At 42.9% G+C, this 24,977-nt stretch overlaps 2 protein-coding genes across 2 annotated transcripts in view; both read left to right on the forward strand.

Annotated features, from left to right (window-relative positions):
- Positions 1-13,632, forward strand: part of LOC311101478 (transcription factor Dp-2-like) — a gene marked incomplete at its 5' end in the record, with an annotated part of 41,621 nt that extends 27,989 nt beyond the window's left edge. Inside the window, 8 exon segments of the mRNA XM_084142633.1 lie at positions 37-69; positions 4,409-4,436; positions 4,438-4,572; positions 6,295-6,441; positions 7,247-7,315; positions 8,157-8,308; positions 11,801-11,967; positions 12,568-13,632. Coding sequence (XP_083998759.1) covers positions 37-69; positions 4,409-4,436; positions 4,438-4,572; positions 6,295-6,441; positions 7,247-7,315; positions 8,157-8,308; positions 11,801-11,967; positions 12,568-12,587 — 751 coding nt within the window. The 3' untranslated portion in view covers positions 12,588-13,632.
- Positions 13,633-13,929: 297 nt separating this feature from the next.
- LOC311101426 (sodium/potassium-transporting ATPase subunit beta-3-like) overlaps positions 13,930-24,977 on the forward strand; it is a 47,461-nt gene continuing 36,413 nt past the window's right edge. The window contains exon 1 of the mRNA XM_084142571.1: positions 13,930-14,232. Within this exon, the coding sequence (XP_083998697.1) occupies positions 14,112-14,232 (121 nt within the window). The 5' untranslated portion in view covers positions 13,930-14,111. The remainder of the gene's footprint in view (positions 14,233-24,977) is intronic.

The raw sequence follows: 24,977 nt of genomic DNA on the forward strand, positions 1-24,977 counted from the left end.
AAACTAACGATTTCTCTGTCTGTGGTTGCTGTGCAGGGATGGGCTGTGCTCAGGAGACTCTTCAGCCAGGTAACGGCCAGGATCAGCAAAATGTAGATTGAGGTGATGTGCATGTGTGCGGAGCATGTGTAGGAAGAGGGGGGAGGGCTGCTTAAGAGCTCGGCTGCAATCTCTGGCTTTTTTTTTTTTTTTTGTCCAGAGTGCATCTCAGTCTGACACACACACATACATATACACGCACACACTCCCCCCTGAGAGATCAGGTCACTGCTGGCTCACTACAGCAGAAGGACAACCATCTCTGCAGCGCTCCACCATTCAGGCCTTTATGGTAGAGTGGCCAGACGGAAGCCACTCCTCAGTAAAAAGGCACATGACAGCCCACTTGGAGTTTGCCAAAAGGCACCTAAAGACTCTCAGACCATGAGAAATTCTCTGGTCTGATGAAACAAGATTGAACTCTTTGGCCTGAATGCCAAGCGTCACGTCTGGAGGAAACCTGGCACCATCCCTACGGTGAAGTATGGTGGTGGCAGCATCATGCTGTGGGGATGTTTTTCAGCAGCAGGGACTGGGAGACTAGTCAGGATCGAGGGAAAGATGAACATAGCAAAGTACTGAGAGATCCTTGATGAAAACCTGCTCCAGGTGCTCCAGACCTCAGACTGGGGCGAAGGTTCACTTTCCAACAGGACAATGACCTTAAGCACACAGCCAAGACAATGCAGGAGTGGCTTCAGAACAAGTCCTTGAGTGGCCTAGCTAGAGCCCGATCTAACATCTCTGGAGAGACCTGTGCAGCGACGCTCCCCATCCAACCTGACAGAGCTTGAGAGGATCTTCAGAGAAGAATGGGAGAAACTCCCCAAATACAGGTGTGCCAAGCTTGTAGCATTATACCCAAGAAGACTCGAGGCTGTAATCGCTACCAAGTACTGTGTAAAGGGTCTGAATACTTATGGAAATGTGATATTTCAGTTTTATATTTTTAAGAAATTAGCAAACATTTCTAAAAATCAGTTTTTGCTTTGTCATTATGGGGTATTGTGTGTAGATTGATGAGGAAAAGTTTTTAAAAATCCATTTTATAATAACAAAATGTGGAAAAAGTCAAGGGGTCTGAATACTTTCCGAATACACTGTATTATCATATGTAACCTATAACAATGTTGGAAAATATTTGTTTCTTTTGATTTTATATTCAGTTAGCTAGCTACAGTATGTGTTCATTCATATGATCTCATTTTAGAAGTGACGTTCTCTACCTTGACAGTTGTTTTAACCATGTCTGATGGAATTACCATGTTTTCCACCCAAGTGTTTGAAAATTGCAATTCATAATCGCAATTCCAATATCTGGCGAAAGAATTGCAATGAGATATTTTGTCCAGATCGTGTAGCCCTAGAGTGTGTGTGGAAATGGTTCCTTGAGCAGCATGCACTCAAATATTAAAGGCCTGTGAGAGTCTGTGCTTCCTGCAGGCCACGTTCTCAGCAGTGAATAATTAATTCAACACATAGTAAGACCGATGAAACCAATCTCTCTCTCTCAAACACACATTCAATCGCACAGCCACTCATGCTCCTTCACTCCTTCTACCTCTGTTGTTTTCAAACTCACAACTCTCTCCCTCTGATACCCGCTCCTTCTCACCTACACTGCGCAAGACTGAGGATTCTCTCCGTCATGTTTGGTCCTCGTAAGCTCAGATCTCTGGTTTCTCTCTCTCTCCGTTCTGTCCATCTCTTCTGTCGTCTATAATTTATTCTTCCCTCTCCCCACTCACAAGCACCAGGTGAGAGGAGCTCTTCTCAGGGCCCAGCCCCCGGATGTGTTGGCTCTGCTCTGTGCTGTTCAGTGAAAGGTCATCCCTCTCCCCCACTGATCCACTGATCCACTCTGCAGACACACTGCCAATAAACACTCCTCAGACTCCCACTACAGCACCGGCCGGGGTGCAGAGCGACACCTCTGTTGCTAAGGAGAAAAAGTCCCTCTGTCGTTTCTGCGGAACTGAGTGTGTGTGTGTGTGTTTTTCCTCACACGACTGATTACAATCCCTCTACCCGTTATGGCACATTCACCACCATTTCTCCAGCCTGTTTCTTGTCTTGTCACTCCCCCCCCTCCCCCACACATTTCACTAGCTAGCTGGGGGTCTGGAACTAATTTGTCCTGACAACTGCAACCCTAAGCTTCCACCACGCAGCGCCTTGCCATCCCCACCTCCTACCTCATACACTACACACACGGTCTTCCCCTCTGCACGTGTGTGTGCTCCACAGAGAGCCAGTTATGTAACGAGCGGCTCTGCAGTGGTCTCCTACTCTCTACTGTACTGCGTGTTAGAGTGAACTGTGCTGTGTGGGAGAGAGTGCGTATGTTCGTGTAGTGCGAGGGTGGGGATGTTTGTGAATGGACACTTGATTTCTCACTCGGCTGCGTGTGTGCGCTGGTCTTTACATGTCTCTGTCCTGTCTACTTGCATAGTCTCTATCTCTGTTGTCTCGCTCTCCCCCATCTCTCTGTTCCTGTCTCTCACTGTTCTCTTTCTCTCACACATAAATGCCCTCATGCATATGCACATTCTGCCTGCGCCCCTTGGCATGTGACATCATTTTCTACATCACAGTGCGTTTAGCCAATTGCACGTCGCCAAATGTGTTACATCTGTGTTGTGTGCTCCACGACTGTCTAACAACCCTAATGATGGTTAAATAATCCGCTCACCTGAACACACATACACACACACGCAATATGTCTGTCTATAAAACTCCCCCTGCTCCGTTGATACCCCCCTCTCTCTTCCTCTCTTTCTCTCTCTTTTCTTTGCTCCGATATCTCTTTTTAGCCTGATTCCTCTTTTTTTTTTCTCCATGCCCAACTACCCCCCCCCCCCCCTCTCGGTTTCTCTTGGTGCGTAAATCACAGAGAACAAGCCCCTGAATGAGCAAGTGATTGTATCACTGCTGTGTGGGCGGCGCATCACGTGTAGCCTAACGGTTCATCACAGATCATTTTCTCCCATTTGTATTCACGTTCGCCCAAAGTTCCCCTGTTTCTGCTGATTTGAGAATGGGATTTTTGTACTATTTGTACACACATACACATCTGATCCTCGTGAAATGATGAACGCTAGTGCTTCAGCTACATGTGGAGGCGGTGACTCGTAATGAAATGCGAGAATCCCTCTCTCCTCCCTTCCCCTCTCCCTGGGGGTAGCCCTACAGGGTGCTAGAGGAACTATGTTACACTGGAGCCATTGTGAAAAGGAGGACATGTGTGCCTGCAACACAGCAAATGCAAGAGGACTTGTGTGGCAGCATGCCATGACTCCTGACATACGATAAAGCATGTCAGGATTCGACAGGCAGTGCTTTGATTTTTGTACTGTTCTGAATGGCCGGGGATATAAGCACAAATAGACCCTGCATTACCTCAATGGAAAGAACTAGCTAGTAGCAAGGTGTGTGATTCCCAGAGACACACACACACACATTCTCAAGAATTGAGATTCAGCCTTTAAAACTGCACTCATTTGATATGAATGTCTCATGGGAGGTTAAAAATATGTCAAGAGTGGTGGTTCTCGAAGCAACCCAGATAAATTTTCTGAGTGTAGGGGTAGAAAATGCTGCTCCAACCACAACCATGTATGCGTCTCAAATGGCACCCTATTCCCTACCTAGTGCACTACTTTTGACCAGAGCCTTATGGGGTAGTGCACTTATATAGGGAATAGAGTGCCATTTGGAACGCAACCCATTACTATAGTATATCCCCAATAGTGATATTAACATTCAGCCTTTAGTATAGTTTCAAATACACTGATATTGGGGAGTCATTAAATATTATGAGTACGCTTTGACACATTTGCTCTGCATGTGTACTGAGTATAAAGCCATACACTAATTTGAAGCATCAATGAGCGGTGCGTCTAATGAGCGCACGTCACGTGATTCTGTGACCGCACATTGAAGGCGAGTGTCAAAGTGTCAGCGGGTGCACAATCTATGGTCTTCACATACATGCCAAGCTCCATCATGCTTATGTTAATGTATCATGGTTTTCACAAGTGTGCTTTTGCTTGTGCCATTGTTGGAGAGAAACTCATTGTTTTACATTAGTTTTTAATGATTGTATACATTGTATTGTCTGATCCACTGAGTCCATTGCGTGTTATATTGTTTAGATTTTTATATGCCTATGTGTGTGAGGTGAGGTTTGACAAGTAAGTGTAGAGTTGGAGGTGTAGTGTGTGTGTGTGTGTGTGTGTGTGTGTGTCATCTTGGTTAGCATTTCACTGTACTGTTTACACCTACTGTATCCTGTGCATGCTAGCCGTAGATGTTGTGACCGTCTGGTCATTTATGTGTCAGTTGCTTCTTTGTGATCTCTCCACCACAGCAAGTGGCTGAATAAGGCCGAAAAGAACGGGGAAGGGCCTGAGGCATTTCTCCATGAAGGTGTGTGAGAAGGTGCAGAAGAAAGGCGCCACTTCCTACAACGAGGTGGCTGACGAACTGGTGGCTGAGTTCACCCACTCCACCACCGTCATGGCCACAGACTCGGTGAGTCCGTAAATACTATGGTCACTTAGACACTTTCATCCAAAACCACTTACGGTTGACAGCGACACAGTCAGTGTATGTGGCCCATGCAGGAGTCAAACCCACAAGCCTGGGTTGTGTTCATTAGGCACCAAACGGAAGAAAATGGAATGAAACAGGGAGGGACTACCTGGACTTGTGCAATGAGAAACGGGGCTTGTCTTCGGTTATATTGCCCATTGCATGCCCTAATGAACACAGCCTTGGTGTTGCCAGCACCGTGGTCCTCTAACCCATTGTGTCAGTAGAATGATAAAGTATTGCAGGGGTTTGTTGAGAGGATCTAGCCTGGTGGCCATATCTGACTATACTTTAGCCAATGCCTCTAACATCACCTTTCATGCACAACTAAAGAATAAACTGATCTGGTCAACAGGCTAGTGGATAACACTCAACACGTGGTTATTTTTTTATTATTGTTTTATTTGTGATGTACATTTTTCTTCCTGTTTGTGAGAAAATTGTTGTACTCAGGAGACCATTGGGAATGAGACCCTGGTCTCAATTGGGCTAACCTGAATAAATAAATAAAATAGGTCCAATTTAACATGAGACAGCAAAACGGCGATGCATTTTTGCAGCAAAATTTTCTTGTTAGATACGTTTGTTTTTCCATTCATAAACTGTTCAAGAAAATCAATTAACGAATGACAGATTTGAGCTCGTAGAGACTATGGAATGTTGTTTATGTTGCAAACGGTTCCCTTGCGTCCCAAAGCATTGTGTTGGAGGAGTCTGACTGAAAGTTAGGCTGTTTTAATAGTGGGGAGGAGGCCAACCTCTGAATACTTTCCGGTATTAATAATGACACGGCCACTTAAAAATAGCTTGGCCCCAGACCTAATCTGCTTACTTCCTGTGGAATGTTAAAAAGTATCATTAATTAAAAACAGATTAACCATGAGGGCTAGGCTAGCAGTCAGTGCACCTCCGGAGGGGTAGTAGGTAGTCCGGGCCAGGGGCACACACCATGGGACAGTTACTAATGAGATACCCCGTGTAGCTCAGTTGGTAGAGCATGGCGCTGTCAGTGTTGATGTGGATGCGGTTGAGGAGTCAGATGCAGGACGCATAGGCTGAGTCAAACGAGACTTTACTAACTGTAAAACAGTACCAAAATTAAAGGGCCTCAACAAAGGAGGCGAGCGACAACGCAACACAGTGCGTAACAATAAACAAAGTCCAGATTACTGCACAGGTTACACCAACGGACAGGCGGACAATAACACACAAACTAACGAAAACAACACAGGAAACTTATAGGGCACATAATCAGACTCAAACGGACACAGGTGTAACAGACAGACCAAACCAAACGCACATCGAAACATTCAACGGTGGCAGCTAGTACTCCGGGGACGACGAACGCCGAAGCCTGCCCGAGCAAGGAGGAGGAGCAGTCTCGGCAGAATTCGTGACAGGCGCTTGCAACGCGAGGGTTGTGGGTTCGTTTCCCACAGGGGGCCAGTATTCAAATGTATGCACTCACTAACTGTAAGTCTCTCTGGATAAGAGTGTCTGCTAAATGACTAAAATGTCAATGTAATGCCCCTTGACCCCTCAAGACAAGCCTAGAATCATAACCTCTTCTCTGCTATTCTCTGTTTCCTTGCTCTTCTCTTATTTGTTCTCTTTTCTTTTCTCTTTCCTCACTATTTTCTCTCTATCCCCCTCCTTCCCCAGCAGGTGTATGACCAGAAGAACATCCGCAGGCGCGTGTATGACGCCCTCAACGTGCTGATGGCCATGAATATCATCTCCAAGGAGAAGAAGGAGATCCGCTGGATTGGCCTGCCCAACAACTCTGCCCAGGAGTGTCAAAACCTGGAGGTGATCTTACACACACACACACACACACTTTAAACCAGCATAACTCTCTCTGGGAGCTGAAAGTGAGCCTTGACAGCCACTCCATGACATCTGTCACTCACCTCAGGAAAAGAGGGACTTGCGGACGGAGGGAAAGGGAGTGAGGGGAGCACAGACAAAGGAAAGGGGAAGATAAACGAAAGACCCTTTCAGTCCTCTTCTGTATCATGTGTCTACTTCCTGCAGAATATAGATCTGTCACGATAAACACACGAAGACACACACACACACAGTGACCCATTCTGGTGGAGGGCATGATGGTGACAGGGAGTAAGGGAGGGAGCGGGGAGACGGAGAGTGGAGTACTCCTACAGCTGGCCTGTTTTGACAGCAGAGCTTTTTAGCATGCCATCTACTGTCTGACAATACAAGTAGTCATTGTCTTGCTTTAGTCTGGTCAGTTACTTAAAGAACGATACTAACTGTCTGAGTGGTGAGATATGGGTAGGGTTCTGTTGGAGCACAGGGTTAAGGTGGAGTGGAGGTTGAATGGAGGAGGGACACAGACTGTACACTGACCACCACCACCGCTGACCATCTACTTCTAGTTATCTACTAGTTATGACCGTGGCTGCCCATTGGAGGCTTCAAGAAGCACTCAAAAATAACTCCATATGCTGATCTAGCTACTGTTGTATATTTCTTTTTTAATTGCTTGTTTGTTTTGCTTTACAAGTGCTTTGAGATGCTTTATATGGTGTACTATTAGACAGTTATGTTATGCCAGTCCTTTCTAAAATGCTTAATAAACGGTTTCCCTAATCAGGTGGAGAAACAGAAAAGCCTGAAGAGGATCAGGCAGAAGAGAACTCAGCTGGAAGAACTCATACTGCAGGTACGGAGCAGTCCCTGGTGTGTGTGTGCGCACACGCTTATCTCTTTGTGCGTGTGCTTGTGTGCGAGGGAGAGAGCGGAAAGTCAGATATCTTGGTCATGAGGGATGAGCTAGGCAGCTGTCCATCTATACATCCATTGAAAAACACCAGCCTATCGTTAGCATCTCAATAGCATATGAAAGGGAACTTTTGTGTGACCCCGTGGAGTTCCCAGGAGGCCAGAGGGTGTGGATGTGGCCGTGGTCGGATATCTCTTAATTGATTACTTCTCCCTGTGAGAAGGACTCGGCGATCACCGAAATGTATTCACAGTCTGTTTCTTGAAATGTACCGCACCATGGATAGTTGTCATTCTTTGCATCTCCGACTGATGGTATGTTAGCTACCTTTTGCTCTGCCCTGGTGAAGGTAACTCACTCTAAAGCTAGATTTAAGCTTCAGTCTAAGCACCGATTCCTCTGAGGTTTTCCCTCAGAATCGATTTAGCCACTATATGGTAGGGCCAGGTGTTTTTCCTGGCCACATAACCTGACCAGGAAAGACTTGTGGCCCCATGCGTGACGTATGATGTAGTTCCACTCATTAACCATACACGCTCAACCTTCAGAGATTGACAATGTGTGTTTGTGTAGTTTGGGGATACATGTTTTTGAAGTATGTATCGATAAGATTAGCTGTAGCTGTAGTAACAATGTATTTAAAAGTGTCTGTGTGGATAGGTGTGTTTGAAAGTTTGCACTTTAGGACCAATGGAAGATTGATGGAATACCGTAGCCAGGCGAACTAAATCAAATGCACCTAAAATGTGTTTCTAAACATTGCTCGTCTCTCCTCAAACAGCAAATCTCTTTTAAGAACCTAGTGCAGAGAAACAAAGCCAGTGAGGCTTCCTCCCTGGCCCCTCCCCCTTCCAGCTCTGTCATCCATCTCCCCTTCATCATCCTCAACACAGACGTACGCACCGTCACCGACTGCTCCATCTCCAGCGACAAGTATGTGTCACCGCAACTTCTTCACCGTAATGCCTATTGCAAAGACAACTCTAGGTCACTCACTACTGAATCGCTAATCCAATTGCCACAATAGTATAACACACATGCTCATTGCGCCTTTATCCTTAAAATGCCAACACTTCTCCTATAGTGCTAAGAGCAAATTCAGTTAGGATCACAAGGTTTTTACCGTGATTAAAATATATCTTTACATGTGATTTATACGGATGGCTACCACAGTAATCCCCCGACTCTCTTTAGGTAGCCAGGACAAACATATTTATAAGTCATAGCAAGTTTTTGGGCTCATTCAGTGGTTTTTACCTGATAAAGTAGAATCCTGTTGAAAAATAATGTTAAAAGTAACATTTATATTCATAAAACATAGATTGAAAAATACATATGTTGCTGCTTCCTGTTGTCATGGCTTTTTGATTAATGTCCAAATACATAATTAACATACTGAAATAAGTCGTTATATTTTGAAGAGCAATACATAAAGGTTACTTCCAACACACACGTGTGAAACTTGTTTACAGATTACTTGTATTTTGCTAAATTAATGATTTATAAACTGCACACGCACTAATATTTACCAAGCGGTCACTCGACTGGAATTGATTCGCTTCACACTCAACACGGGAAACTGTTAATCATGAAAAACCCAGCAGCGTTGCAGTTCTTCACGCAAACCGGTGCGCCTGGAACCTACTACCATACCCCATTCACGCTCTGAATGGCACACATACACAATCCATGTCTCAATTATTTCCTCCCCTTCATCTACACTGATTGAAGTGGATTTAACAAGTGACATCAATAAGGGATCATAGCTTTCACCTGGTCAGTCAGTCTATGTCATGGAAAGAGCAGATGTTCATACAGTTTTGTCTATACAGTGCATTCGCAAAGTGTTCAGACCCCTTGACCTTTTCCACATTTTGTTACGTTACAGCCTTGTTCTGAAATTGATTAAATAGTTTTCCCCCCTCATCAATCTACACACAATACCCCATAATGACAAAGCAAAAACAGGTTTTTAGAAAAAAAAAAACTGAAATATCACATTTACATAAGTATTCAGACCCTTTACTCAGTACTTTGTTGAAGCACCTTTGGCAGCAATTACAGCCTTGAGTCTTCTTGGGTGTGACGCTACAAGCTTGGCACACCTGTATTTGGGGAGTTTCTCCCATTCTTCTCTGCAGATCCTCTCAAGCTCTGTCAGATTGGATGGGGAGCGTCGCTGCACAGCTATTTTCAGGTCTCTCCAGAGATGTTCGATCGGGTTCAAGTCCAGGCTCTGGCTGGGCCACTCAAGGACATTCAGAGTCCCAAAGACACTCCTGCGTTGTCTTGGCTGTGTGCTTAGGGTCTTTGTTCTGTTGGAAGGTGACCCTTCGCCCCAGTCTGAGGTCCTGAGCGCTCTGGAGCAGGTTTTCATCAAGGATCTCTCTGTACTTTGCTCCGTTCATCTTTCCCTCCATCCTGACTAGTCTCCCAGTCCCTGCCGCTGAAAAACATCCCCACAGCATGATGCTGCCACCACCATGCTTCACCGTAGGGATGGTGCCAAGTTTCCTCCAGACATGAGGCTTGGCATTCAGGCCAAAGAGTTCAGTCTTGGTTTCATCAGACCAGAGAATCTTGTTTCTCATGGTCTGAAAGTCATTTAGGTGCCTTTTGGCAAACTCCAAGAGGGCTGTCATGTGCCTTTTACTAAGGAGTGGCTTCCGTCTGGCCACTCTACCATAAAGTGCCGAAGAGATGTGCCGTAGAGAGTGCCGAAGAGATGGTGGTCCTTCTGGAAGTTTCTCCCATCTCCACAGAGGAACTCTGGAGCTCTGTCAGAGTGACCATTGGGTTCTTGGTCACCTCCCTGACCAAGGCCCTTCTCCCCCGATTGCTCAGTTTGGCCGGGCGGCCAGCTCTAGGAAGAGTCTTGTTGGTTCCAAACTTCTTCCATTTAAGAATGATGAAGGCCACTGTGTTCTTCGGGACCTTCAATGCTGCCTACAATTTTTTGGTACCCTTCCCCAGATCTGTGCCTCGACACAATCCTGTCTCAGATCTACGGATAATTCCTTCGACCTCAGGGCTTGGTTTTTGCTCTGACATGCACTGTCAACTGTGGGACCTTATATAGACAGGTGTGTGCCTTTTCAAATCATGTCCAATCAATTGACTTTACCACAGGTGGACTCCAATCAAGTTGTAGAAACATCTCAAGGATGATCAGTGGAAACAGGATGCACCTGAGCTAAATTTCGAGTTTCATAGCAAAGGGTCTGAATACTTATGTAAAAGTTATTTCTGTTTTCTATTTTAATTTTTTTTCAAAATTTTCTAAAAACCAGTTTTTGCTTTGTCATTATGGGGTATTGTCACGATCGTTAACGGAAGATACAGACCAAGGCGCAGCGTGATAAGCGTACATTTTATTAAGTACTTAACACGACACAAAACAACAAACAAACGATACGTGAAGTCCTAGGTTACACAAAACAAACCTTTACGGAACAAGATCCCACACCGACTAGTGCCAAACAGGCTGCCTAAGTATGGTCCCCAATCAGAGAAAACGAGATACAGCTGCCTCTGATTGGGAACCACCCTGGCCAACATAGATCTAAACGATCTAGCACATCAACATAGAAAATATAACACAGAAACTACACACCCTGGCTCAACATTTCAGAGTCCCCAGAGCCAGGGCGTGACAGGTATTGTGTGTAGATTTGAGGAAAAACATTAATTTAATCCATTTTTAGAATAAGGCTGTAACGTAACAAAATGTGGAAAAAGTCAAGGGGTCTGAATACTTTCCGAATGCACTGTATCTCTGAGAAAATTATTTTCGTAGATGGCCAATATGGAAAAGGAAACACTTTTTTTACGGGATAATTTCAAGAAATCACCACCTCACATCGGTTTCTAAATAGCGACAGGGGTTGGCTTTCGTTTGAATGATAGCGTAACCCTCAAATCCATGAATTCATGTCAGGCCAGACACATTCATGGGAGGAGCGGCCAATTATTTTCTTAGCCACCGTGGTCTGAAAATGACAGTTGCATTCTAAGTCCCACTACGGACTGGCGCGTATGACAAAAAATACCGGTACTAAACCAAAGATATCAATCTGTTTTAAGCAATCGATTTTGTGAGATCGTGATGACTATAAACTTTAATACTAACATCAGCATTCTGAGGTAAAAAGGATGTGTATTTCCTGTAATATTGTGTGGTGAAAACTTTAGTCTGTGTAATGTAGTAACACGTTCTGTCCACCATAGAGAAATTAGCGTAATATAACATAATTCAATATTTTTATATATGATGATAGTAAATGTGGCACACTATTTCTATTTCGTCCTACTTTATCCATGGAGAGAGTTTAAAAATACTCCTAAGCACAATTTAACCAGTCGCTCTAAACTAGAGCGTCCATAGGGTCTGTACAGCAGGCTGAACGTTTGACGTCCCTACTGTAGATGCGAATACCTTTTCAACTTTGACAACACCTTTGAGATCCATGACAACATAGAGATTCTGAAGCACATGGGGATGTCCCTGGGCCTGGAGAGTGGGAAGTGCAGCGCAGACAATCTCATCCTGGCCAAGTCCCTCATCCCCAGGTCCCTGGAGACCTATGTCATAGGTGAGAGTGGGAAAATGGCATTCATTGACAAGCATTTTTGCCATGTGTGTGCGTGTGGAAACAGGCCATTTCTGTCATTTCAATCTGTCCTCATCTCCCCTCCCACAGGCATGGCCAGAGGCACTAGTCAAACAAGATAGATTACCTCTCATAACTTTTCAATCAAAACTGTGATTTGAACACAATCCACTACCAAACAGGAACACTACATTTTACATTTTTACATTTTACTCATTTAGCAGACATTCTTATCCAGAGCGACTTACAGTTAGTGAGTGCATACATTTTTCATACTGGCCCCCCGTGGAAATCGAACCCACAACCCTGGCGTTGCAAGCGCCATGCTCTACCAACTGAGCTACACGGGACCACACTACACATGAAGAGTGATATTTCTATGATCCCTGTGTGGCTCTGTTCAAAAGTAGTGCACTATATAGGGAATAGGGTGCCATTTGGGATGTAAGGTTACACACCTTACTGATAACAGAAAAGCTCAAGCCACACAGGGATCATAGAAATATAAATGACTTAAGGTGGCATGATTGATTTTAATTTGAGAACTGAAGTAACTGACCCCGGTGGTGTGGGTTGTCGTAGTTCAGCTCTTTCCCAGGTGACCTGGACTTTGCCTCTTTGAATGGAAGGCGTAGCTACAGCCACAGTAGCACCGCCCACTCCGAGTCTCAAGGCCAGATGCCCAGCTCCTTCGACGAGGAAGAGGAGGACAATGACGATGATGACAACGAACCCTCTTCCCCAGAGTGACTGACGGACAGACAGCCAGCCAGGCATCAGTGATGCACCGTACCTCTCTCTCTCTCTGGGACAGGACTCTCGTCTCCTACACTGTTCACAGGGGGAATGGACGTTCTCTGGGGATATGGCCAGTTATACAGGAAATAGGCATTCAGGTCTATGATATGATGTTTTAGAAGCATTTATATCTCTGTTTCTCTCTTAATTTCTTTCTTGTAGTTATTTTTTATAAATGTCTTCATGGCTGCTGCCCCTGTATTTCCTGCAGCTGCGAAAAACCTCTACGGGATCGGTGTCCCATAGACGGGACGGTTGAGCTAACATGCGCTAATGTAATTAGCATGACTGTTGTAAGTAACAGCAAATATTCCAGGACATAGACATGTCTTATATAGGCAGAAAGCTTAAATTCTTGTTAATCTAACTGCACTGTCCAATTTACAGTAGCTATTACAGTGAAAAAATACCATGCTATTGTTTGAGGAGAGTGCACAACAACAGTTTGAACCCCTGCTGTCTCTGGCTCCACACCCACCACGCCTGGCCATCTAGATGTGTGAAAGTTAGTGTATAAGCTAATGATCCATCATGTATGACATTCCTGGGAGTGTGTAAAATTACATTTTGTATTACCATATCATTTTTGTATGTTCTCTATAGTTATGTACTTGAAAATGTATCAACTGACCAATTCGGCACATTTGGGCAGACTTGATACAAAATAGTGCAGTATTGCAATGCTTCACTGGATCAATCTGAAACTTTGCATGCTGCCATCTAGTGGCCAAAATCTAAATTGCGCCTAAACTGCAATATTATATTGTGGGCTTTCTCTTGCATTTCAAAAAAATTTTTTTTTTACCTCATGTTTTTTGTTGTTTGTATTATCTTTTACCAGATCTAATGTGTTATATTCTCCTACATTAATTTCACATTTTCACAAGCTTCAAAGTGTTTCCTTTCAAATGGTATCCAGAATATGCATATCCTTGCTTCAGGTCCTGAGCTACAGGCAGTTAGATTTGGGTATGTCATTTTAGGCGAAAATTGAAGAAAAGGGTCCGATCCTTAAAAGTTTAAGATGATGAATCACAAATCAAATTAACCAGTCCTCTGAGTTTTGAATGCCGCTTCTGGAGCCTGAATGCTGAAAGTGCGCTTGCGCTGAGATGCTTCAATCGCGAATTCTCCTCCAGCTCAGTTGCTGCAGTACTGTAGTCGCGTGGTGAGGGTAACCGGAAGGGACTAGGCTATATTGGGTCGGAAATAACACTCGATTAAAAAATATATATAAAACAGAGGCAATCCATCGTTTATAGACCGTTTGGGCATTATAACATTCCTAACCATCTACGGTCATCATTTTGAACAACCCAAAGCCAACCATGTCGACCAAGGAGGAGACACCCGCCGCCGACGGAGATAAACCGCAGACGTCCTCCTGGAAAGATTCTATCTACAACCCACGAACAGGAGAGTTTATTGGCCGAACCGCTAAAAGCTGGGGTAAGAAACCGGTTTGGGGCGAGATCTGATCGGGTTTGCATATTAAAACAATGACATTTCCCATTGATGTGACAATTCATAGCCATACAAAGTCTCAATGACCGGCTTTAATCGGTGATCAATGTGAATGCAGCCTAGGATACAAATGTGCATATTAATTTTGATAATTCAATAAATAGCCTGTTTTTTTAGAATAGGCCTACATAACGGAGATGTTTGTTCATCGTGATTTTCGCCCCAATAATGGCAACAGCCAATCAAAGCTGATCTAACGGTATCGGAATTGTTTTTTACCCTCTATAGGCGCCTTCCCCGTTATAACCTCATATCCCTTCTGCTACAGTCTATTCCTTACCGTCACTGATCTACTGAATTTATTTTACTCATCAACTGCAATGGCTATAGCCTAGAATAGATGGTTGCCTTATGTACCCGCACTTAAAATATTGGAATAAACATTTTAGGCTACATCCATTCATAATTTTTTCTCTCTCAATATTTCCACAAATGGCTCGAAATAGGCTTTTTTTTTTTGCCCAGGGGATTGCAAGTTATTAGCTATTAGTTCACTAGTGTAGGGGGGGTTACATTTTTCATAAGAAAATCATGACTGAGTCTAACAGGCCGAATCTAGTCTGCCTTAACCAGGTCAGTAGGCTAATATGTATTGGAATAAATCGCAATGGGATTAACATAAACTGGGATTAATCGGCCTGTAGCTTTACCAACACTTCCCCAATTTCGTCTCCCTAATCAGTGTAACGAAACTGTTCTTAGAATAACCGATAAAGCACGTTGTATCGTCTTGAGAAGCAGTCTTGCGCCAGGCTGGCAAGGGGTATGGGCCATGCATACAGTGTTTCCTCCTGTCATATCACCCTTCTTATTTCATTCATAGTATGTCTAGGCAGATTTCGTGTGGCCTAATTCTACAAACTGTTGGAAAGGATTGTGACACACAGAACTGTGAAATTTAGTGGGTCTTCGGAATCTGGACGCCTCATTGAGTTTCTGAAGGCACTGAATTATATAATTAATAGCATATTCATGCAAGCACGCAAGCGGTTCATTTGAAACTATGTTGCCAAAAATGTCGATAGGTTACAGTTAGTGACACTTTGTTTTTGCAATACAATGATAGCGCGAAACTATTTCCTGGCCACTACTCGCGTGTAGTCAGTAACTCTATAAGACATTACATTTAAATGTAACATTTAATTCATCTTTCATAGAGTTCTACGTCCTATCCTCCTCAAATTCCAGTGATTTAGAACGGAATTGGGATGTTGGTTGGTCAAATTTGCATAGGGCCTACAATAAATGCATACAATAGGTTTATACTAGGGTACAAAATGTATTGATTTTAGTATCCATGAAAAAATTAAATAATAATCGAACCCAATGTTCTATAGGCCTAGAAATCGTACCATAGTTGCCAAGCTACTGTCTGTGGGAATAGTGTAGGCCAAGGCCTACCAGTTCATGTTCTGTTATGGCAATACAGGCTCATTGATTGACAGTCTTAGCCCCATCACAAATTCTGCAGTCATGTTGTCATGTACTAACAGTCTTTGCATGATGTTACTATCAAGCTCTCTCTCTCTCTCTCTCCCTCTCAAGGTCAAAACAGTTCTCTCTCAGATTGCACAGCAGGCACACAACTTGTAGCCTATTGTCAATGAGAAATAATGTGGGTTTTTTCTCTCTCCGCCAGTCTTGAGTTGCAGGGAGCATAAATCCATTTTAGATTTGAGAGAAATGTAGGGCCCTTAAATGCAGACCTGCCGTAGCTCGGTTTTAAAGCTGAAGACTGTGTGTGTGCATGTGTTGGTGGGCATCTGTGCGTGATTGTAATTGTGCAAGTTAACTGTGGCATAATTGTGCTCAGTTAATTCCTTCTCAACACATGCCCTTGAATACGGTTTATACTCTAGTTGGCTACAAACATGGCATAATGGTAAGCTTACTGATGCTGTGGGGGAGGTAGAGATAGGAAACTCCCATGGTCTTCTACCAAGTGTCTGACATTGAGGAACAGGAGCAATGACACTAGGCTTCAGTCAACACCTGCCATCCAGGACCTCTATACCAGGCGGTGTCAGAGGAAGGCCTAAAGAATTGTCAAATACTCCAGCCACCCAAGCTGTAGACTGTTCTCTCTGCTACCACACAGCAAGCGGTATCAGTGCACCAAGTCTGGAACCAACAGGACCCTGAACAGCTTCTACCCCGAAGCCATATGACTGCTAAGCAAGACTGCTATATAGCTAATCAAATGGCTACCCGGAATGCCTGCATTTATCATTTTTTGCTCTCTTGCACTGACTTTATGCACACACACTGGACTCTACCCACACACTCACACATACTTACACTGACAACCCCACACACACATACAGTTGAAGTCGGAAGTTTACATACACCTTAGCCAAATACATTTAAACTCAGTTTTTCACAATTCCTGACATTTAATCCTAGTAAATATTCACTGTCTTAGGTCAGAAGTTTACATACACTCAATTAGTATTTGGTAGCATTGCCTTTAACTGGTTTAACTTGGGTCAAACGTTTTGGTTAGCCTTCCACAAGCTTCCCACAATAAGTTGGGTGAATTTTGGCCCATTCCTCCAGACAGAGCTGGTGTAACTGAGTAAGGTTTGTAGGCCTCCTTGCTCGCACACGCTTTTTCAGTTCTGCCCACACATTTTCTATAGGATTGAGGTCAGGGCTTTGTGATGGCCACTCCAATACCTTGACTTTGTTGTCCTTAAGCCATTTTGCCACAACTTTGGAAGTATGCTTGGGGTCATTGTCCATTTGGAAGACCCATTTGCGATCAAGCTTTAACTTCCTGATTGATGTCTTGAGATGTTGCTTCAATATATCCACATAATTTTCCTTCCTCAGGATGCCATCTATTTTGTGAAGTGCACCAGTCCCTCCTACAGCAAAGCACCCCCACAGCATGATGCTGCCACCCCTGTGCTTCATGGTTGGGATGGTGTTCTTCGGCTTGCAAGCAACCCTCTTTTTCCTCCAAACATAACAATGGTCATTATGGCCAAACAGTTCTATTTTTGTTTCATCAGACCAGAGGACATTTCTCCAAAAAGTACGATCTTTGTCCCCATGTGCAGTTGCAAACCGTAGTCTGGCTTTTTTATGGCGGTTTTGGAGCAGTGGCTTCTTCCTTGCTGAGTGGCCTTTCCGGTTATGTCGATATAGGACTTGTTTTACTGTGGATATAGATATTTTTGTACCTGTTTCCTCCAGCATCTTCACAAGTTCCTTTGCTGTTGTTCTGGGATTGATTTGCACTTTCCACACCAAAGTACGTTCATTCAGACAGAACGCGTCTCCTTCGCTGCTCTGGCACCCAAATGGTGGAACAAGGTCCCTCACGACGCCAGGACAGCGGAGTCACTCACCACCTTCCGGAGACACTTGAAACCCCACCTCTTTAAGGAATACCTGGGATAGGATAACGTAATCCTTCTACCCCCCCAAAGAAAGAAAAAAAAACATATTGTAAAGTGGTTATCCCACTGGCTATAAGGTGAATGCACCAATTTGTAAGTCGCTCTGGATAAGAGCGTCTGCTAAACGACGTAAATGTAAATGTATGACGGCTGCGTGGTCCCATGGTGTTTATACTTGCGTACTATTGTTTGTACAGATGAATATGGTACCTTCAGGCATTTGGAAATTGCTCCCAAGGATGAACCATTTTTTTTCTGAGGTCTTGGCTGATTTCTTTTGATTTTCCCATGATGTCAAGCAAAGAGGCACTGAGTTTGAAGGTAGGCCTTGAAATACATCCACAGGTACACCTCCAATTGACTCAAATGATGTCAATTAGCCTATCAGAAGCTTCTAAAGCCATGACATCATTTTCTGGAATTTTCCAAGCTGTTTAAAGGCACAGTCAACATTTTACATTTTAGTCATTTAGCAGACGCTCTTATCCAGAGCGACTTACAGTTAGAGTGCATACATCTTTCATACTGGCCCCCCGAGGGAATCGAACCCACAACCCTGGCGTTGCTAGCGCCATGCTCTACCAACAGCTACAAAGTTGATTCCACCAGTGTGTTCCCAGTGGAATGTTATTTTTCACTAATTATTGTTATTCACTGTGTATTTATTTACATTATTGGAAAAGGACTCGTAAGTAAGCATTTCACTGTTAGTCTACACCCGTTGTTTACGAAGCATGTGACAAATACTATTTGATTTTAATTGAACATGACAAATGGATGTGGAAGAACCGTGGACAAGGCTTTGCAACTTTGTTCCTGAAGACCTTAATAGTCAATGCTCATTAATCAGTCTTAAAATAGCTCAACAGTTGATTGTGCAATGACACCAACACACACACACACACACACACACATCACAGCTGAGGCTGGCAGTGATCGAGTTAAAGGCTCAACCAGAGCAAAAGGCCAATGATGCAGACACTCTGTGTCTAGTGAATGTGTCCGTCCTGGTAAAAACATTGACACAGAACTTTAAGTTTTCATCAGAATCTAAAGAAATAAGACCCATGTAGGGCAAATAGTAATGCCTGAGCTGTCATTCTAAGCAGACAAACAGGGAGGGATGTCATGTTGCAGATCAGGGTCGTGTTAATTTGGCACCAAACCGGAGAAAACGGACTCAAACAGGGAGGGACTAGCCGGACCAATAAGAATAACCCTGGTGTTCGTAAAATAAACGTCTGTCATCATCTTCACATCCTCTTCCCTGGTGGAAGGAAGAGCTGAGATTGGGAGCAGTGGTGGAAAAAGTACCCAATTGTCATACTTGAGTAAAAGTAAAGATACCTTAATAGTAAAAGTGAAAATCACCCAGTAAAATACTACTTGAGTAAAAGTCTAAAAGTATTTGTTTTAAAATATAATTAAGTATCAAAAGTAAATGTAATTGCTAAAATATACTTAAGTATTAAAAGTAAAAGTATAAATCATTTCACATTCATTATATTAAGCAAACCAAACGGCACGATTTTCTAGTTTTTTAAAATTTGTGGATAGCCAAGTGCCCACTCCAACAACTCAGACATCATTTACAAATGAAGCATTTGTGTTTAGTGAGCCTGCCAGATAAGAGGCAGTAGGGAGGACCAGGGATGTTCTCTTGATAAGTGTGTGAATTCGACCATTTTCCTGTCCTGCTAAGCATTCGAAATGTAACGAGTACTTTTGGGTGTCAGGGAAAATGTATGGAGTAAAAAGTACATTATTTTCTTTAGGAATGTAGTGGAGTAAAAGTAAAAGTTGTCAAAAATATAAATAGTAAAGTACAGTACAGATACCACAAAGAACTACTTAAGTAGTACTTTTAAAGTATTTTTACTTAAGTACTTTACACCACTGATGGGGAGAGAGGGGGATTGTTATTGAAGAGATAAAAGGATTGGACTCGAGTTAAAGGGATACTTTGGGATTTTGTCAATGCAGCCTTTTATCTACTTCCCCAGAGTCAGATAAACTCGTGGATACCACTTGTATGTATCTGTGTCCAGTATTAAGGAAGTTACAGGTAGTTTTGCTAGGGTTAGGGTTAGGGTTAGTCTGGATTGAGTCTAGGCCCTAATCCACAGGGACATAAACCAGAGAGTTCTGCAGACTGAGATGAATGAGAGAGAGCAAGACAGCCAAGACCTGTCCATTAAAGGGATACTTTGGGATTTTGGCAATGATCCCAAAATAACTAGCGTTAGCGCAGTGACTGGAAGTCTATGGGTATCTGCTAGCATGCTAGTAGATATCCATGAAGGAAGTTAGAGGTAGTTTTACGAGCCAATGCTAGCAGATACCCATAGACTTCCAGTCATTGCGCTAACGCTAGTTATTTTGGGATCATTGCCAAAATCCCAAAGTATCCCTTTAATGGACAGGTCTTGGCTGTCTTGCTCTCTCTCATTCCTCTCAGTCTGCAGAACTCTCTGGTTTATGTCCCTGTGGATTAGGGCTTAAACTCAATCCAGATCACGGAAGATCCACGTTATAGTGCGATTGAAATGTAAAGGTAATTTCCGATTGAGCCGACATATGCAGCGTCAAAGATTGTCTATATACTGACAAGATACGGGACTCTCCGTTCTAACAATGGGAATAAATTAAGATTATTCGTCAAAATTTGACTTCTGCTTTAAACCAACACCTCTGAAAGAAATGTCAGCAAAGGCGGAAGGCAGGCGGGAGGAGCCTGGAGCAGGCGGGAACATTCCAGTGAGATTGCAGATATGCATGTTAACAACAGGCACTTCTCCGATATAAAATAATTTTTCTCAAAGTGCGTCCACTTAATATCAGTACATGCGCAACAACCTAAGCATTACGAAACTTCTATTCGCTCAAATAGGCTTTACGTAGCAAATTAGCCATTGAATTCTATGTTGACCGCCATACAAAGAATCCATACAACAAACCTCCTTAATCGCTTTTTTTTCGCGGGGACAAGATTTGGGGGTGGAGTCAGCCCTCTTCCACTCTGGCAGCCTTTACCGTGAATGTGGTCTCCGCGAATGCGGGAACATTGCCTTTAAAACGTGCATAGCAGACAAAACGCAATTGGATTGACTCTGGCCCTAGGCCTGCCTTGGGTGGGTAAATTGGCTGCTATTGTAGCTTATTTTCTCTCATGCTTATTACTGACAAACACATACACAAACACACATGCACACAGAACACAATACAAGTATTTATTATTTAAATTATTATTTTCTGTGTATTTCAGTATTTGGCCAAATCAGCTACTTCTATTTTAAGTATTTGAAACTTATTTTCAAAAATACTTATTTCCAAATGTATTGTTTCAAATACCCCTAGGAACAAACAGACCTGAGTTCAATGCATTGAGTAAATATTTGTTTTTGAAAATACATTCAAATACATGCCAATACTTTAAGTGTATTTCCAAATACATTCCAATATTCTACTACTTGTATTTTCAAAGACAAACTAGCCAAATAGTTACTTTGAAATGTCTTAAGTAATTTAAATACCCTAAATAGTATTTGAACACAGGTCTGAGACACACACATACCTTAAACACACACAATTGGTCAACACAAACGTATGTGCTGAGGCCAGTGTGTGTCTGTATACCTCAAAGGGCACTATTGTGACAAATGCCATGTGCATAAATGAGTGCACCGGCAAAGGGGTCCCTCAGAAAATAATCATTGAGAGATTTCAGTGCGAACTGAGTATGTCTCAAAGTCAGAAAATAGTTATGAGTTATGCACACTCAAGTTTTCTTTTTTTTTGGGTCTTATTTCTTGTTTGTTTCACCCCAAACAATATTTTGCATCTTCAAAGTGGTAGGCATGTTGTGTAAATCAAATGATACAAACCCCCAAATAATCCATTTTAATTCCAGGTTGTAAGGCAACAAAATAGGAAAAATGCCAAGGGGGGTGAATACGTTTGCAAGCCACTGTAGTGTGTGTGTGATTAAGTGTATGTATGGTTGCATATATAGTTACATTTTAGTCATTTTAGCAGACGCTCTTATCCAGAGCGACTTACTGTTAGTGAGTGCATACATTTTCATACTAGTCTAGTGAGTGTGCATAGGGTCAGTGCAGATTGTTTGGTACCATTAATTGACTATTTAGCAGTCTGCCTATTTAGCAGTTTTATGGCTTGGGGATAGAAGCAGTCTCTGAGCCTGTTGTTCCGAGAGCCGATGCTCCCATACCGTTTGCCGGACGGTAGCAGAGTGAACAGTCTATGGCTTTGGTGGCTGGAGTCTTTGGCAATTTTTCAGTCCTTCCTCTGACACTGCCTGATATAGTGGTCCTGGATGGCAGGGATCTTGGCCCTGGGCTGTCCGCACCACCCTCTGTAGCACTTTGCGGTCAAGGGCAGTGCATTTCCAATACCAAGCTGTGATGCAGCCAGTCAAATGCTCTCGATGGTGCAGCTGTAACTTTTTGAGGATGCGAGGGCCATTGCCAAATCTTTTCAGCCTCCTGAGGGGGAAGAGGCGCCAATCTCCGTAGGCGCCACCTATCAGATTAATGAAGGGGACTGAATGAGGGCATCTTCCTGGAATGAAACCTTCGACCTTAGAATGATTGCCTAGCTGTATTTGACCACTTACCCTTTCAGTAGTGTTACTGTAATTGACACTTAGACCAGCTTCAAAGGTTTACCAACCAGAGATTATTCAATCAGTACCACTAAAAGTAGTAGTGTCTGGTTATCTCATTACCTCTGTGGGTTGATCTTGGTTGGGTTTCATTCTGGGAAGATGTTCCATTCCCTGTGCCCTTGTTCACTCTGCTTCAAGGATCTGAGACAACATACTGGGTAGGTGTAAGCAAGGCAACCAATAGCTCCACCTAGGATTGCCTTCATTCACATTTCCAGTCCTGTCAGATCTGTGACAGGGAGAGAAGAAGGGCAGATGGGTGGCAGCGTCTTACTGGAATGAAATGCATCCATAGTTTCTCCCATGAGTGTATAAATATTCACGTGTCCTCTGTCTGTCCACTCTTTTATTACAGGTTGACAGTAGCATTTGGTTTACTCCTGCTACCCCAACTGGACAAAGGCTAGACATGCTAGATTCTACCAACTTCATATAGGCCAGTGGTCACCAACCTTTTCTGAGTCAAGATCACTTTCTGAGTCAAAATGCAAGCAGAGATCTACCGTTCAGATTTTTTTGGAACATTACATAAGCGTAAGCCTATGCAACATTAAACTATTAAAGACAGTACTGTAGCAATGAGGTTTGTGCAGTATGCTATAGGCCCAATACGTTATCACCGCATATTGACTTCGCTTGAATTGCCCTGCCAATGCATTGTTGTTCGGACCATTAAAAAAAAAAAAAATATATATATATATATAATAATTGGAGGTAGGCAATTGGATCACACTGGTAATAGATCAGTTGTTGTATTACTTGTGAGGCACAGCTGACTGAGCATACATTTCAATAATTTACTTTTTATTTTTATTTTGGCTGATGGAGCCTGCATCTGATGGTCAGTCTCAGTGGAGGGAGAGAGCAGCAGACTGAGGGTCCGCCTCTCAACATCCCTCCACTCTCCCTTTCCTCCACTGACACTGACCAAAAAGGGACACCGTCTTCCAGCGCATTATTTCTGCCTCATGTACAAATTCATGTTACTCCTGTGAAAAGTGAAAGTGAAATATTAGCCAATATTAAAAAGGACCCAAGCCGCTAATAATAACTATGCAAGCCAATCGATACACTTTCCTACTCATTCATTACAGTTGCAGTGCTGGTTGTAGCATGAGTGGAAGTAGGAAAAACACACATTTTATGGCTTCTAAAAGTGTTGAATACAAAGTGTTGACAGTGCTGAGTAAGAACTTAAACATGAACTCACTCAAAAAAACAGCCGTATTCATTGCTGTATTCATGAAGAAAAAGAAAAAAGGAACGCAAGGCTTTATCATTGTTTTTTTTACAGAAATGTTTGGCAATCGACTAGGGATGCCTTGGAGATCGACCAGTCGATCGCGATCTACCGGTTGGTGACCACTGATATAGGCCTTTTTTTAAATAAAAGTTATTTGGGGGGAGGGGGACAAACTCAATATACTTTAAAATGACTCAAGTCAAATCTAAACTGTGTAGAAATGATACATGACCTACATTCATATGGTTTCTTGACTGTGTCCAGCTCGCTAATAATCACTGAAAAGAAATTGTTTGTACATTTTGACGGCGAGGAAATGCAACAAATGTTCTATGTGGCCCTCCAGACCTCATTGAAGACTGAATGAGGCCCTGGGGCAAAATGAGTTTGACACCGCTGATTTAAACAAACATCTCTTCTGTCCCAGTGATCATTGGAGTCTTAGAGGGAGATGTGCTTTCCATGTCTATATTAAGGTTTTCCGAGGGAGCTAGAGGAGACATGGGGTCTCCACATGGGGACATCTCAATAGTCTAAAGTGACATTCTTGCTTTGTCTCCTCTCCTATATCTACACCAGTGGAGGCTGGTGACTTGACATTTTTTGTTTTGGTTGATGGGAGACCAACGGTGTAGGCGTGAACCACATGAAGACGACAAAGCGTTTAAAAAAATCGTCAAAGACAAATTATTTTAACCTAAAACATTTCATAAAGACAGTAACATATTATGGGGAATGGGAATGAGAGGGCTACTTACTCAGTGTTGGGAAGGGATCACAGCAGTGATTGAATTAGGGTATGAGGCATGACTTGAGGTGATCAGAGGCTTGACTTCATTGCAGGACAGGGGTTGAGGTTTTCAGTTTTATATCACTAATTTTAGATTGTAAATCTTTTGGACATCAGAGCAATCTTGAGGGAATTCTATTTGAGTCAGAAAAGGATCTTCATATGACAGGTTAGCTATAAAAAACATTGCAGAGAGCCTATCCAACTGACAATCTCTTAGAAAAAAAATATAAACAATTTGCACAAAAATAACTGATATTGGCACAAGATGGAGGAAATATTGGAACGTAACTAACAAAATTACAGTTAACTAAATGTACATGTACACTTAATCCAGTAAACTAATGTATAGAATGTATTATACAAGAGACAAAATTCACAAATTCTACAGCACAACAGCAGAGTCATGTCTTAAGTGTAAAACTAACAATGACTCAATAATCTGTGCCTTCTGGGAATGTTATAAAGTCCAAAAGTTATGGGCGGAATTAGAAAGTTGGCTATCAGAAGTAAATTTTAAATCTGTCTGTCTGCATATTTCGAGAC

Source organism: Coregonus lavaretus (assembly GCF_964263955.1).
Source record: "Coregonus lavaretus genome assembly, chromosome: 26".
NCBI lineage: Eukaryota > Metazoa > Chordata > Actinopteri > Salmoniformes > Salmonidae > Coregonus > Coregonus lavaretus.